The sequence below is a fragment of the Mustela nigripes genome, chromosome 13, assembly GCF_022355385.1.
Source record: "Mustela nigripes isolate SB6536 chromosome 13, MUSNIG.SB6536, whole genome shotgun sequence".
Taxonomy (NCBI): Eukaryota; Metazoa; Chordata; class Mammalia; order Carnivora; family Mustelidae; genus Mustela; species Mustela nigripes.
The window spans coordinates 27,176,986-27,193,603 of NC_081569.1; the positions used below are offsets into that span (position 1 = coordinate 27,176,986).

Consider the following 16,618-nt stretch of genomic DNA (forward strand, 5'->3'; position numbering starts at 1 on the left):
CCTGCCCCTCAAGGAGGTGGGCTCCTGCAGGAGTGTGGGGCAGTCTGAGCCAGGTGGTCACATGGAGGGGCAAGGCACAACAAGGAAGTTATATAGATGACGATTCCTGAGCTTTTTTAAAGTAGCAAAACCTTTCTTCTGCAAAATCTTATGCAGCTCGCCAGTGTGAAAGATAAAAGGGAAGTATTTTTGTTGACTTGAAGTGGGGGTAGGCAGAGCCCACCTCCTTGCCCTCTCTTCTCCTGGGGGCATCTCTTTTTTTTTTTTTTTTAAGATTTTTATTTATTTATTTGATAGACAGAGAGAGATCACAAGTAGGCAGAGAGGCAGGCAAATAGAGAGAGGGGGAAGCGGACTCCCCACTGAGCAGAGAGCCCGATGCGGGGCTCGATCCCAGGACCCTGAGATCATGACCCGAGCCGAAGGCAGAGGCCTAAACCACTGAGCCACCCAGGCGCCCCTCCTGGGGGCATCTCTAAGGACCTTCTGGAGCAGGTTCAGACCACCATTAGATAGACTATTAAGACTACAGATTGTATCGTATACAGACTCTTAAGGTCACTCTGGCCCTGAAATTTGGTTGCAAATGTCAGAAATTGTGGCTATGAGGATACCTCAACAGCATTTGCAGGGGAGTGGGGGAAGGGTATGGGGCAGGAAGGACAGCCTCTGGGGTTTCTCATCCGCTGGCAGGGTTTCCTCTTGCTAGTCCCTGCCCCCACATTCCACCCCGTTAGCACTGTGGGATGTGATGTCTTTTCAGGGAGCTAGCTCCTAATCCAGAATCTTCATCCAACTGGAATGTGACTTTGTAAGGTCCAAACCGGGAAGGCTCTGAGAGGTCGTCTCGTCCATTCCTGTCATTTGACGGATGGGGAAACTGAGGCCAAGAGGGATAAGGGTCGCACAGCAAAGCAAATTGGAGCTCAGGCCCACCGGCAAGTGCCAGTGTGCTCTTTATCTGTACACTCACCCTCATCTGCTCAGGCGGGTCCACTCACAAGAACATCGTCTCCCTTCAGAGCAGGAACAGCGCCTTCTGGCTCTTCTCAGCCAGCTGTGAACAGCTGGTCACCCTCACAGTGATGGGTCTTGACAGCCCATTGCGAGCGCTCTTCCCAGCTGCTGCCCCTTTATCCTGACATAGCAGGCATGGCTGTACCACTGGAAGCCTCAGGATAGGGATGTGCCGGGTGAAAGTGTGGGTGTTAATTTGCTTCTCTCACCCTGGGTGTGAATTGGCTTCAGCAGAGCTCTGAGGAGGCAGAAGCCACTGGGTCCAGCCTTGGGAGCCTGGAGACGGGCCTGCAGGACAAGTGGGCTGCCCTCCAGTTGAGAAGCAAACATGAGAATTCTGCTTTCTCTGCCCCACATCATTCCTGCAGCAGCCAGAGAACACCCAGAGGGTGGGAGATCATGGGTGGAAAAGGAATCGAAGAGTGGAGATGTGGAGAGTTGTAGAATACAGCGGCAAGAGAGGCACGTGACCAAAATTTCTGACTAGTCAGGAAAAGCTGAATTCTGTGATATGAGAAGAGCATGAAGGCCAGAGGCCAGGGTCGGGTCAGGAGTTGATACTGAGACTTCACAGAGCCTGGAGAACTGCCCAAGGGAAGGGCCCATGTGGCTACCAACAGGCTACAAGATCTGGGGCCCCTCCAACCCGAGGCTAGACTCTCTCTGGGTGAATAGGACTGTCCATGAGTAAAAGAGACTCAGAATGACAGTGACTTAAAGCGGAAGCCTTTCTCTCACAAGAAGGTCTGCAGGGGTCGGAGTCCCGGGCTGATGTGGCACTCTCTGTGGTTGAGACTCCAGGCTCTTCCTGTTTGTTGCTCTGCCATACATTGTCTACTTTCCAAAGTCACCCCATGGCCCAGGATGGCTGCTCCAGGGCTAGCCATCACATCCTTATCTCGGCCACTAGGAAGAAGCAAGAGAGGAAGAAGATAAAGAGGCAAAAGGAAAGCCCCAGCTGCCTTTCCTCTTTAGACATCTTCATTGAGATATAGTTCTCACATGAAACACCCATTTAAAGTACACAATTCCATGGCTTTTAGTATATTGCTAGGGTCATGCAAATATCACCAAAACCTAAGCTTAGAGCCTTTCACCACTTCAAAAAGAAAGCCCGTACCCATTAGCAGTCACTTCACATGACCCTCCCAGCCCTAGACAGCCACTAACCTACTTCCTGTCTCTGTAGATTTGCCTCTTCTGGACATTTCCTATGAGTAGGATCATAGTCTAGGTGTTCTGGTGTGTCTGCTTTCCTTCACTGAGCAAAAGCGTTTCATCCATGTGTAGCCTGCGTTTCATTTCTTTTTATTTTTGCATCATGCTCGTTTGTATGGACAGGCTACATTTTCTCGATCCCCTCATCCACTGCTGGACGTTTAGCTTGTTTCCCCATTTGACTACTGGGAACATCCATGTCCAAGCTTTTGTGTGGAGGTATGTTTTCATTTCTCTGAAGTGCCTAGGCATGGACTCGCCCTGCCCTGTGGTCACTCTGTTTTAGCCATCTCAGGACCTGCTCCACTGTTTTCCAGAGCGGCTGCCCCATGTCACTTTCCCACCAGCTGTGAGTGAGGATTCCAGGATTTCTGCTTCCTTGTTACTGCCAGCTCCCGGAAGCTGCTGCACGACACCTGCACTTGCCTCACAATGTCCAGACTGTGGTCTCACAGCTGGCCGTAGCTGCACAGGATACTCAGAAGTCCAGCCCTTGCTCCGGGCAGCTGTGCACACAGCCAGAAGGAAGGGTGCTGTCACTAGGACAAAGGAGGAAAACAGTTCTCTTGGTCACCGCAGATTGGGGTTCTAGCCCTTTTATACTGTCTGGGTACTGTGGGGTGCCTAGACATCCCCTGAGCCCCTGCACCCCCCGGCTCCTCTAGGAACCACTCCTGGACTTGAACCTGCCACTGGCTGGCTGCTGGGACTGGCCCCTCTCCCTCCTGAGCCCCACTACTGCCAAGTTCCTCATGGAGCTGTCTCTGTCTTCCAGCTTACGTCCTGCCGGTGAAGGTGGAGATGGAGATGGTCATCCAGCAGTACGAGAAGGCCAAGGTCATCCAAGATGAGCAGCTGGAGAGACTGACGCAGATCTGTCAGGAGCAAGGGGTAATGCCCTGCCACTCCCGGGTCTGTCCAGAGCCAAGGGCCCCGGTGATGCCTAAAACCGCAGGAGACCAGAACTGCAGGGCCCCCGAGGACACATGGGGAACCTAAGGCCCACAGAGTGGGAAACCAGTTTCTGAAGGTCACTCCTGCTCGGCCTCACCAGGCCTGGGCTCAGCACCAACTCTCAGGCCAGGGTGCTTTCTCTTTGTACCATGGTGACCAGTGAGCCTTCCAGCCTGAGCCAGCCATCACCAACTTAGTTCAGCAGAGTCTTCTGGACACAGTGGTCTCTAGAGCAGGGGACAGCTTCTGTCCGCAGAGGTTGCTGGGCACCACTGTGGACCAGTCACCACACAAGAGGTGTTCACAGTTCTCTGTGCCTTCCAGGAGCTATGGGGAAGACAGAGAGGGGCCCTGTGAGGCCATGCTCAGCAGAGCCAGTGGGGCGGGGCGGGGGGCCAGCTGGGTCCTGCAGCAAGACTACAGAGCTCTGTAAAAACACAGCCTCCAGGGAGGGGATGTTCTCGTACCTGGTGAGAATGCCAGTGAGATTGCCTCAGAGGGGACCAGCAAGCGAGGTGGTGGAAAGTGTGGAAGAGAATAGACGAAATGAAATATATGGTCATTCTGGCCTCTCTGTCTGGGAGGAAGACAGGCCACTGCCCCTTACCCTATGAGCCGCATAAGCTATTGCCCCCCACCCTTAGTCCCCAGGGCCAGCCCAGGCATAGAGTGCCCCAGCTACTTATCCCGTGTGGGCTGAGTGCTTCTGGCTTGCAGTGCAGTGAGGATGGACACCTCTTGCTCCCTCCCCCTGCTCCTCTGTGGAGCCCACAGGCACTCTCTGTGGGGGTCTGAGGGCCACATGCATCTGCCTGGCTTTTCACCCTCATACATCCTTCATCTCGTACATAAACACTCTGAAGAAGTCAGACAGAGTCACCTCCCATTCCGACAAGCACTGTGCCATCCCATCTTTCATTTTGGTTGTGATGTACCCCTTGCCTGAGCCCTTGCCCCTTGTCAGCCTGCCTAATTGATTTGTGTGCAGCCTGCGTGTCCTGGCTTTTCCACTAACCACAGCACTGTCCTCCTGCAGCAGTCACTGCTCCCTTAACCCCTGGCCCTGCTGTGGGCCTCCACTGAGCACTGGGCACTCGCTGCCACGGCTCTGGTTCTCTGCACCCGGGACTGCTGCTCCCATGGAATGGGATGCTCCCGCAGGATAGACCTCGTCTGACTTACGTTTGCCCACAGCCCAGCACCCTCTCATGGTGGGTCTCCAGGGCCCCCAACCCCAACCTCTCCTAGCTAGAAGAAGAGCTGGAGGGAGTGGGAAGTCTGTGGAATGTCACCACAAATTGATCCCTAGAATTGTCCACAAGAACAGGCACACAGAGTCTTCCAAATCATCTCTTTGGAATGTCGGTCAGGGAACCAAATCTTTTTATCTACTTTGGGAACACGATGGCCTTTCATTTTAGCACAAAATGTTTATGAGAGACAAGAGGGGACATCAGGGGACACAGCCCTCAGGAGAACATCCTCCTCAGGATACTGGGCATGGGGCAGTCTTTACAGGGTTGTGGACCTGGGAAGACCAGTGTTCGAGTCCCTAAGTGGTTGGCATCAGCTTCACCCTCACCCATGCATCTAGTTTGCCAGCACCATCACGGCCTGTGCTGGGCACTGGGGGCACTGTGGTGGAGAGGATTTGGCCCCTACCCCCAGGAGGCTCTGTGTGGCTCCAGTCTGGCAGGCCCAAAAGCAAACAGGGGCAGTCTGGTGCCTGCCTGGGGCAGGGACATGTCTGGAGTTCTGCATGCCAGTGGGCAGGGGAGCGGATGGGTTTCCAGAGGAGCTGGCATTGGGCAGGGCCACTTGGAGAAGGGTGCCTGTCAGAGGGGACAGGTGAGGCGTTAGAGTGGGTGTTGTACCAGGGGAGTTCAAGGCCATTCAAGGAGGAGGAGGCTGGCTTGGGAAGGGCCTACATGGCTGATCTAAGAATTTGGGCTCCATCCCATAGGGAAAGGGGAGGCCTGGGGTGTTAGAAGCAGGGGTGGGAAGTCTCAGGTTGGCGTTTTTGATGGATCTCTCCGGCTGCTATTGGAGGTGGGATGGGCAAGAGTGAGGAACGGAGATAAGAAGCCTGGGCTGAGAAGCTTTTTCAGCCACCCAGCAGGGAGAGGCCTGGGTTCAGAGTAGACGGAGGTGTAGAGGAGGAGGGAGAGGACACATCTGGGTGTCAGCCAGGATCTGGCTGGAGCTTGGTCAGGCAGCTTTCAGTCTACTAATAGGAAAATGAACACCACGTGGCTGCAGTTGGCCACGTGACATACAGCAACAGAATACCTCATCTGCCCTTCATAAGCTCTCACACAGCCCTCCAGCCCGGCAGAGAACAAGCTGACCCACTGCAAGCCTCATGGTCACAGCGCGTGGGCCACATGGCCAAGAGAAAACCCTACCGGCAGCCCCACCCCCAGTTCTTTCCACTAGGACCCCCGTCCTCAGCCCACAGAGACCCCACATGTGGCCTCCTCCCTGGGGTCCCGGCCAAGGGGAGACTCCCTTGGATTCTGCACAGGAAAGAGCTAATAAATAAAGACAGATTTCCTCTAGGTAATGACATCTGGAAAAGAAATGAGCAGAAACAAACCATTTTAATTTAAAAAACACCTGAAGCCTGTCATCTTAGTTGAGGCAGCAAAAAGGGCCAGCTGGGCTGGAATCCCAGTGGCTCACAGGGAAGGCGGGAGGAGCCCAATAAGAGCAGAGAAACCAGGGCTGCTGCTGTCCCAAAGCTGAGCACTGCCCTCTCCATGGGGTAGGCACATGGACACCTCATTCCCAGGTCTCTTCAGGACCAGGTTTGAGATTTGACTGGGTTACAAACAGCCTTAAAGAAATGAGAGTGCTGGCTCACGACACCTCCAGGACGGCCAGACACTTTGAGAGAAGAGCGCCCAGAATGGTTGAGAATAGACTTTAGGGGCAGACCTGAGTGCAAAGCCAGCTTGCAAGGCCCACTGATGGGCCTTGTGGCTTTGGTCACTGATGGGACCTGTGTGGCCCTTGGTTTTCCTAATCTGAAAAAGAGGAATAGTGACAAATTCCATGAAGGATGGTTGTGACATGGTGTAGCCTGAAACCTGACCCATGACGAATAGTGACTGCCAGCCCACCCCTTCTCCCCCAGGTACATCCATTTATTTTATGGATAAGACGACTGAGGTGTGGGTGACTCGCCTGAGAGCTCACAGCTAGTCGAGGGCTGTGAGAGCCAGGAATAGACCCAGCTGTCCTAATGGAACACTGTTCTTTCCCAGCCCACCTTGCTTAGGGTCGCGTTCTATGTCGTTTTTCTACCCATGTCACTTTTCGGTGCTCGGTGAAGACATTGGCCAGATGATGCCCCAGGATGCCTTTAAACCACAGCCTGAGCGCAGCTCTCGGACAGGGACAGATGTAGCGGCACTCAGCCATCTTGGTGGTATTTCCAGACTCTCCCACTGTATCCATCTCCCTGCCCACCCCCAAACCCCCTCTTTGTCAAAAACTCTTGCGCTCTCTCTTCCTGCTGGAATTCTCAGTTTAATAAAGCAGTTTCCACATCAGATTCATAGGTGCTACTTAAAACGCTGAAATTTACCAAAGTTCCCATGAAATGTTCAGGATCTCAGATTAAATGAAACAGCCAATTGTATTCATCCCACTCTCTTCCTGGGGTGTATCTGTGTATATGTTTCCCAAGACATTATTCATCTTAGCTCTTTTTAAAATAAACTTTATATTTTGGAATGGTTTTAGATTTATAGAAGAGTTGTGAGGATGGTACAGAGTTCCCATGTCCCCCATACCCAATTTCCCTGTTAACATAACATCTCCTATCAGTATCATGCATTTGTTACAACTAAGGACTTGATATTGGTGTGTTATTATTAAAGTCCATACACTGTTCCGATTTCTGTAGTTTCTAGCTAATGTCCTTGACCTGTTCCAGGATCCCATTCAGAACGCCGCATTAGATGTGGTTATCACATCTCTTTAGGCTCCTCCTGGCTATAAAAGTTCCTCTGACTTTCTTTGTTTTTGATGACTGACCATTTGGAGTACCGTTCAGGTATTGTGTAGGATGCCCCATGATGGGGATTTGTCTGATGTTTTTCTCATGATTAGACTGGAGTAATGGGTTTTAGGGGAGGAAGATCGTCACATCACATCACAGGTTCGAGGGAACCTGCTGTCAACATGACTTCTCACCGTCTGACGTTGTCTGATCTCTGCTCTGTAAAGTTACTCTGTTTTATTCATCTTGGCTTTTTTAGAAGGCTTAAATTGCTTGTCGCTGTGACCCTGTAAAGACTCTTGGGTGACATAGTTTGCTGGTTTCTTGCATGAATATCTTGTACATTTGATCTTCTGTGCCACGTGGCAGCTCCCTTCTTACCACAGGCACACCCATTGTGCCCCCGGACCACCTTATGTTATAAATGAAAGTGTCCTTAGAGGGCATCTGACACAATTCTAGATTCGGCACACGGGGGCGCTCTGAGGCCCAGAGAAGGGGAGAAGTGTGCCCAACATCACACAGCGATTAGGAGATGAGGATGGAAACAGGGTCTCTTACCCCCTCACTGCAGTGCTCCCCCTGCGTCTAGAATCACACTGGCCTCTGGTCTTCACAGGGAGACAGGACACGGTGTTTCCCTCATGTCCATGATCTCTTCTGCCTGCTAGGCTCACCTCATCCTTAGATTCCTCCTGGAAATCTGGGGCCAGCAAAAAGGAGGAGACTCTAATGTTAGGCAGTCTTACTTTTCCGAAGCCTTGGCTGGCCTTTGGCGGCCTGCTTCCAGATTGCTCCCTTCTGTGACGGGAGCAGAGAGCCTCAGATCCTCTGTGGAAAGTTCCTCCCCTTTCCCTTGTATTTTGCTCTCTGTCTGGATCTTGGCCAGATTTTCTTCGGAGTTAGTCTTGCCGGTACACAGGTGAGCTCCAGAGGTGGGATGCTAGTTACTGTCCTTCGGAGAGATGGTGTGAGTTCTTTGTCTCCATGTACTGGCCGCTTCCGAGATTAAGACTGTTTGAGGTGCAATAGTTAAGTCACTGCAATGATATATTCTTCCAGCTCATCTTAAGAAACCGCTTCTGAGGGTTTATGTACAGCTGTGTGCAGGATCTAGCTCTAATTCTGAGGCATATTCTGAAGTCCTCGTTGTACCTGCTCTTTGCCCCGTAAGCTTTGCCTTTGGCCTAGAGTTAATAGGATCCAGCCTGGCTCACTGTCAAAATGTATTTCTCTTCTCTGCTGGGTCCTGTGGGAAGGATGGAAGAAAGTTCATTTCTCTTTCCTCAGGACCATCCACCCTGAGACCATTCGCAAAAACCCAGGTATCGAGGGTGACTTGAGCCCCAGCCTGCAAGGAGACGCATGGAGCTCTGTGAACCCCTTAGGACAGCCTTGGGCCTTGGGCCAGCATCAGTCCCTGGATGAGGAGTCCTCTGTGGGGGCAGCCCGGAGGGGTGGAGGGAGTCTGCTTAGACAAGGGGCCAACAAGCAAGATTCTGACCTCTGCTCTGCCAGCGGCTAATCTCCCCTTTAATCCCTGGGCCTCCGTTTCCCTGTTGGAAAAAATGGAGGAAACAAGGCTTATGTCATGAGGATGCTCTAAGGATCAGACTAATTCAAGTATCATATATAAAGTCTGGTCTACTGGAGTCTTTCAGTAAATATTAAAAAAAAAAAAAAAAGGAAAGAGAGTAAAATAATCACTCATATAATTGGGACCACTTACAAATGCACCCCCGTGTATTTTAGCTTCCTTTGACCTTACAGTCAGAGTGCATAGGCTAGGTCTGATTAACCCCTTTGTAAATGGAAAGACAACAGCTAAGAGAGGCCGTTGCTCGCCCAGGGTCGCCTTGTGGTGGAGGGCGGGGGGATGGAACTCAGCATCAGGTCCGTCTGCCTGCTTCCGCCAGAAACAGGGTGTCTGGACAAGTCACTGGCAGGAGTGACATAAGCTGCTACTTCAGACAAATCCAGACATCACAGTGGCCTAACACAAGAGGAGTTTGTCATTCACATCACAGCCCAGTGCAGTTGCCATGGACAGCTGGTGATGGCTCCCCAGTCCCCCGTCACTCTGGCCTCCAGGAGCCGGTCATTTTCTAACTGCTGCTGCTAAGTCCTTGGGGCTTTCTCCCTTCAATGGGGGAGAAGTAGAGAGTTATGCAGTTAGTCAGGCTTCTGCCCCCCTTTTGTCAGTGGAACTCAGTCACACAGGCACACTTGAGGCACCAGAGGCTGACCGAAGTGGTCTATGTGCCCAAGAAGAAAACAGTCACCTGAAATGACGCCCATGGGCTCATGACATTCTCTGCCCCTCTCCCTAGTCCCATGGACACAGTCACATTTAGTAATCCTCCCTGGGTGGTGCAAGTCTCCCTGGCCTTTTTCTAGAAGAAACAGGATAATAATCTTGACCTCAAGCAACAGGCATTTCTGGTGGTGGTAGGCAATGGTAGGAGGGGTGGTGTCCTGCTCCTCCCCCTCCTCCTTCCCCGCCACACACCTTTCCCTCCATCCACTATACCCTCATGGCAGGGGGTTATAGTCCACTTGTTAGGTCGTGAGAGGTGACCTGGGGGCCTTGCTCTGCACCCACAGCTCCCTGGTACTCAGCACACCTGACAGAAGGCCAATGGCTGCACAAATTCTCACCTTTGAGGCTGGGCAGCCAACTCAGAGCAGGGCCTCTGTGGCCATCAAGAGATTGGAAATCGTAAAAAAGTGGTCCCATCCTGGTTCTGGGGGTGGTGCTTGATAGCTCATTCCAGAGAGTCCCCTCTTTTTTCCTGGAGAGGCCACAAGTCCCCAGCTCAGCACAATTGTCTTTGTTACCTGGATTATTCAAGATTCCACTGTGGGAAGGGAAGTGTGTGTGTGTGTGTGCGTGTGCGTGTGCGTGTGTGTGTGTGTGTGTGTTTAAGCATGGGAAGTGATTTGTAAAACAGCAGATAGCTTTAATGACAGGCCTATTTAGCTGATAAAATTAGCCATCAGAGGAATAACTTATGTTATCCTTTTGCCATAATTTAAATTTATGGCCAACTACCAGTCATCTTCACAAAGGATGGAAAGGGGCCAAGGTCGAATTCAGCTTCCCCCGCTCCTAAATCATTAGTTTGCAACTGTCTCCTGATTTTTATTGTTACCAACAATGGCAAAACTAGTGGAAATAAACATTGGATGCCATCCCAATGGCAGATAGGTTTGAAGGCAGGGCATTCTGTGCAGACAGCACTATTTGGATGGAAGAAAATTATTGCTGTTGCATTAGATACCGTCCAGCTTCTGGCCGGAGTGTGCATTGATCAGGCCAAGGCCGTGTCAAGTGTACTCCACAAACCAGACCATTAAAGGCAGAGATGGACTGGGTGTGCCGGCCCTGCCGCCCCAGGGGTCTGGCCCCACCTGGGTAGCCGCTAAAAGCCCAGCCCCAATGGAAGGGGCCTGACTGCTCTGTAATGCACAGTGAGGGCTTCCCTGTGGATCCTGGCGGATCTGGTCCGGTTATCTGATAGAAATACTTAGCTAATGATGCACATTAAGAAGGGCTGTGATTGCACTTTCATTCTTCCTGGGTCTCAGGTTGGTCTTGAATTCCCCATGTGTCTTCAGCCCTGGAGGCCCAGGCAAGCCCTGAGAGCCTGGGTGTTCCTTCTTACCTGTTTTCAGCAGTTTGACTGCAGCGTGTCCAGGGGTGGGGTTTTTGTGTTTATCCTGCTTAGGATTCTGTGTTTCTTGAATTTGTGGATTGATATTTTTCATTAGATTTGGAAAGTTCCTGGCCACGATTTCTTGACCGATTGCTTCTGTCTCAGCCTTCCATCCTCCCCCTGGAGCTCTGGTTGCATGTTCGGCGCTAGGAGCCTGCCTTCCATCTTACACCCTCTTCTGTTCACTCACTCTCCCTTTTTTTTTTCTTCTTTTCTGGCCATAAGTTTCAATATTTTTCTATAGACCTATCCTCAAGTTCAACAGTCTTACCTTCTACCATGTCCAGTCTGCTGCTAAACCTACACAGTGGAAAACCCAATCTCAGACATTGCGTGTTGAGGTCCTAGGAGCTCCACTGGATTCCTCTTACAGGTTCTGTTTCTCTGCTGAAATGCTACATCCATTCTGCTCATCTTTCCCCCACTTTAACATATTAATCACAGTAATTTTGAAGTCCTGATCTGCTAACTCAAATAGACCTAAGTCATCTTCAGTGGAAATTCTAAGCAGCCTCTGAACTGCTCTATGTTTTTGTTATTGTTGTTGTTGTTGTTTTTGTCAGAGAGAGAAAGAGCATGCGCACAAGCAGGCAGAGTGGCAGGCAGGAGTAAGAAGCAGGAGTAAGAAGCAGGCTCCCTGCTGAGCAAGGAGCCCAATACAGGACTGAATCCCAGGACCCTGAGATCATGACCTGAGCAGAAGGCAGCGGCTTAACCGACTGAGCCACCCAGGTGTCTGCTCTATGTTTTTATAATCAATTCTTTTTGTGCTGAACTGCTCTATGTTTTTATAATCAATTCTCTTTTTTGCTTGTTTGCATGAATAGTAATTTTTACTGTGTGCTACACATTTTTGATAATGTGCTTTAGGGATTCTGGATTATGTTATCTTTCTGTAAAGAGTCGGCCCTCTGGGAGTGGGGCATTTCATCAGGGAGCTGGGGTGGCCCTCAAGACAGGAGCTACCTGTCCCTTGTGCTTTATTCCCTCCCAGCTGGGGTCCCAGAGCCAGCATGGTCCTTGTCATAGACTCAAGAGCTCAGCTAGTCTATTTGCCTTATTGAAAACACAGTAAAACCGAGGCCCAAAAAGGAAGAGATTCACCACAAGTCAGGGTGAGGGAGCGCAATGGGCTGAGAACTCAGGCTCCTGCCTCCTCCAGCCCTTACTTTCTCCCCACTTGGGAGCCTCCTGCTCTTTCCTAGCCCCTGTAGCCTTGAAGCCCTCTGTGTACCGCTTGAGCTCAGTCTCTTTCATCTGGTCCCTAAGGCTTCACCTTGATACAAAGTCTGTGAAGCTAGAGGTCAGAGGCCTGGGGTCTGGGCCTGGCTTTGCTTCTGATGCATCCTGTAGTCTTAGCTTTTCCCTTACCCTGTCTCCCAGGACAGAGACTCCTTCCCACCTGGAGCCCCAGTTTACCCACTGACTAATTAGGTCCTGATATCCTAGGACCCCTGACAGGCTTTTGGTCAGCTAGGGAAGCACACATAGCCTTGTTCAGTATAGGGAAAGCAGCAGCCAGGCTCTAAGGGTCTCAGGGCCCTGCCAGTCCCCTGGAACTGAGCTGGGCTGAGCTGAGAGCCAGAGAGCTATCTGCAGTTTCCCTGTAAAGCGTCTGTCCTTCCTCCTTGGCCAAGGGCTGAGAGCATCCAGCCACCACACCCTCTGAAGCTTGTAAAATTACATCCCTCTCCTTCACCCGTTCCAGTGCACGCCCATGCTGACACTTTGACCTCCCAAATAATTTCCTCACCTCCTGTCTCCACTGTCTCCAACCCAGTCCAAATTCTGGTCATCAAGCCTGGGCTGCAGAAGTAGCATCTCAACTGTTGGTCCTACTTCCAACCTGGCTCATCTCCGTCCAGTCCTTCTCTGCTCTGCTACCAGCATGGGCCTTCCAAAGTGCTCATTTCAATCAGCACACCACCTCCTCCAGCACTATGCCTTCTCTTCAAAAGATTTTAGAGGCTTCTTGTCGCTTTTTTTTTAAAAAGGCTAACATCTTATCACATCTTACTGTGGCTAACGGGCTGTGCCTGGAGTGGACCCTGCTGATCTCCCCAGCCTCTCTCACCTCCCAGTCCTCTGTCTTGCAGACACACCAGGCCTTCCCTGCAACAAATGCCACCCAGGGTCAGCCCCTAGGACTGGTGTGGGAGATTTACTGCAGTGCAGCACACATGGCCCCCCTCACTTGGGGCCACTGAGGACTCACTTCCAAGCTGGGAGAGGCATTTCCATTGCAAACCACATAATAGAGTTTTAACATAGCCCTCACCATGCTTTACCTGAATGAGTGAATGAATGCATGCCTGCCTGCCTAGGAGAATTCCATACACTTGGGGTTCATATCTCTAGCCTAAACCTTGTTTTAATGTATGTGCCTATGTCTCTACATATGGGCTTGGGGCTGGGCAAGCCCTGGCCTCTGGCTGTCTGGCCTAAATTCCAGTGGGACACTAACGGGCAGCTCTGGATCAATTACAAGTTATCAATAATGCATCTGCTCAGAGTGGCCTAGGAGGCCATTAGCCTCCTGGCCCTGATGAGCAGCCTTGGAGAAAGTGGGCTATGTATGCCCATGGGAAGTTCAGATCAGCCTGGGTAAGAGGGGCTTCTAGCCCCCGTGGAGCTCAGGAGGGTTGCCTCATCAGCCCTATGGGACCTCTGAGAACCTGCTGCCAGAGGGGTGGTTTGACCTCTCTCCCCATGGTCAGAAGGCCACCCCACAGAAAGCCAGCCTCACTTTCTCAGCCTCTGCAAATAATAGACCCATTCGAGTACTGGGTTCTTGAAGTCTAGAGTCAGAGCCTAGACTAAGAGCAGTGTTAGGGCTCAGTATGGGATCAGGCCTGGGACTCAGTGTGTGAGCAGGTGTAGGGTTCACAGCATAACTATGGTTGGAGCTCAGTTTGTGACCATGGTCAGAGTTTAGTGTGCGAGCAGGGTCAGGGCTCAGACTTTGTCTCATCTTTGGGCTAGGATTGGGGCTCCGTCTGAAACCACAGAATTGAGAAAAGCTAATTAGTTCATGCATTCATTTATCTAACAATATTTATTGAGTGCCTTCTCTCTACCAGGCAACAAAACAGACAAGACCCCTGCTCTTGCAGAGACTATATTTTATTAAGGGGTGAAGGGCTGCGGTCATGGGCTGGAGCTCTCACTCCTGGGGGCCAGTTAAGTACACTTCTTCCCAGCTCTCCATGACATTGTGTTGGTAGTTTGCAGTTGGTCTTGGAGGGGTATCTACACCACAGAGGTTAGTATGAACTACTCATCAGGGTTTGTTTGTTTGTTTTTAACCTGTGTACTATCACTGAAGTAAGAGAGGGAAAACCAATAGGCAGTCCTTATAGAAAATGGTAGAATGACCACACATATTTATCTGATCTTCTTTCCCAAACTCCACTAAAATGATAATTTAAAAACTATAAACACATAAGAATTAAGAAAGTGTCCCTGAAAGGCCTATTCATAACAACCAAGAGGATAGAGATTTCAGTGGATTTGAGGAAAATGGACAGAGGATGAGAAAGGGGTAACCAATCTACCAGAGTGGAGAAATTATAACGAAAGAGCGTAGTGAGGGAAATGGGCTAATTCTCCCCTCAAAACCCCTGAGAGTTGGGGTGAACAAACCGGAAGCTGACCAAAGGGAGAGGGGTTGGCTAAATGCCTGTACACACAACATTTGAGCCCCCTAGATGCCATCCCAATCCTACACAGCCAAGAAACCACATCTCCCCCACTGTACAGGAATCACAGAGGTTTGTTCTCTGGAGAAACTGAACCAGAGGGCTCTGCAGGTGGGCCCTGGGTTAGAAAAGAGCCTGGGGAGAGGCGCAGGGCTGAAACCAAGGATTCAGTGGAAATCCTTCCATGTAATAGAGGGTTCCTTTACCCCATTCCCCTGCCCGGCTCCCAACACAGAGGCAGCCAGAGGCTGATGGGTTTTCTGAAAAACTGAGTGATCCTGGAGACAAAATATGTGGACAGTGACATTGGGAGGTTGCCCTGATGTCAGTCTGCTGCCTGGCGACCCTAATGTTAGTGAGTGGTTTAATTGTGCATTTCACTGACACCAAAAGAAAAATATTAAAATAGATTTTAAAATATCAGAAGGTGATAAGTATAATGCAGAACATTCAAGAGGCTGGTGTGACAAAGTACATGGATGGCTACCTTGGGGGGATGGGGGTCAGGCTGAGATGGGCAGGGCCAGACGGTGCACCTGCTTTGTAAGTCAAGGGTAAGGAGTTGGGTTTTCTCCCAACTGAGGTCTGTAGACAACGTGAGGGTGACATGATCTGATCTAGGTTTGTGAGAATCCCACTGATTCCTACTGGGGATGGTAAAAGGCTGTAGAAGTTGCAGTTGCCCACGTGGTGGAGGTGGAGGGGGGTAGACAGGCTTGGGGTAGCACTTGGAGGTGGAGCCGGACACGGGGACAGACTGGATGGTGGGGGAGGGAAAGCAAGGAAGCAAGGGAGGTGATGACATTTTTGGCTCCAGCTAAGATGAGATAAAACCACGTGAGGAGCAAGTTCTTGGATATAGTGAAGACTCCTATTCTTACCAGGTTGAGTTTGTGATTCCTATCTCCCAATTCTGTGTTGCTGTCAGGTAGGAGTTGGAGGTGTGAAGCTAACTTTACAGGGAGGGGTCAGGGCTAGACGCTGACTATCATGAGCAAGTAGGTAATCTAGGTAGGGATCCCAGTCACTGGGCTTCCCTGGGACCACCCTGCATGTGCACGCAAGCTCCTACACACCTGTTTCAGGCCTTCCGGGTTTACCAGCAGGTTATGCACAGCGATGCAATGTGTGCTTGGAGCACTAGGTGGCAGTGAAAGCTCTCCTGGCCGCTGAACCCACAGCCAGGTCCTTCAATGTCAGACCCGAGCTGTCTTGGCCCAGATGGCCCAGAAAGGTCCCAGAGTGTAAACAGCCATTTCAGCCACAAACCCAAGAAGCATCTGGGAACCTCTTTGGTTCCCCAACAACAAAATTAACCAAAATCAAAATGTGTGCAGTGTTTTACACAGCCCTTACATAGCATTCACTCATGTCCTTAAAGAGATCTAGGGGGCGAGAACCCCTTACTATACAGACAAGGGAACAGAGGCCACAGGGCCAGAAAGTTGCAGAGCGGGGAATGGAGCCCAGTCCTTTCTGAACACCTCGTAGGAGAGGGAAGTGGGTGTTGCTGGAAGACAAATGGCCAATGGACAGACAGCCCAGGGAGCACAGGATGCCAGGGTGGGCTCCCAAGGCTGGTTAGGCTGGCGCTGTTTGTTCCGGGGCATGCGGTCTTCCATTCAGCATCCGTCTAAGACCCCTGACTATGGCTTTCGCTTTGACAAGCACCATCTGGGTCACACATTTAGGCAAGGAACCAGAAAAAGATTCCAATCCAGGTTTTCCGATCCCTCCTTCAGCGCCCTTCCCACAGACCATGGCCGTGTTTCCTCTCATGGCCACCTTGTCTTCCCAATGCAGCGACACTGTACAGTATTGCAGGAATGAGACACAGTAACACGCTGTAGTACTTGGAGAAGACTCCAGAAACGGCTCTTGCGACCCAGATCGGTGTCACTGGAGCCCTGTAGTGCCCACCCCCCCCACCCTGCAGACGCTCCGCGCACACCTTCCGGCCCCTAGGCTCAGGCTCAGGCTCTGGCTCCAGCTCCGCCCGCCGCCCCCCC

At 51.2% G+C, this 16,618-nt stretch overlaps 1 protein-coding gene across 4 annotated transcripts in view; it reads left to right on the plus strand.

Moving 5' to 3' along the window:
* The window catches only part of TMEM266 (transmembrane protein 266), a 112,631-nt gene that overhangs the window by 80,781 nt on the left and 15,232 nt on the right, over positions 1-16,618 (plus strand). For all 4 annotated transcript variants that reach the window (XM_059371760.1, XM_059371761.1, XM_059371759.1 and 1 more), the window contains one exon: positions 3,011-3,126. In XM_059371760.1, the coding sequence (XP_059227743.1) occupies positions 3,011-3,126 (116 nt within the window). The remainder of the gene's footprint in view (positions 1-3,010; positions 3,127-16,618) is intronic.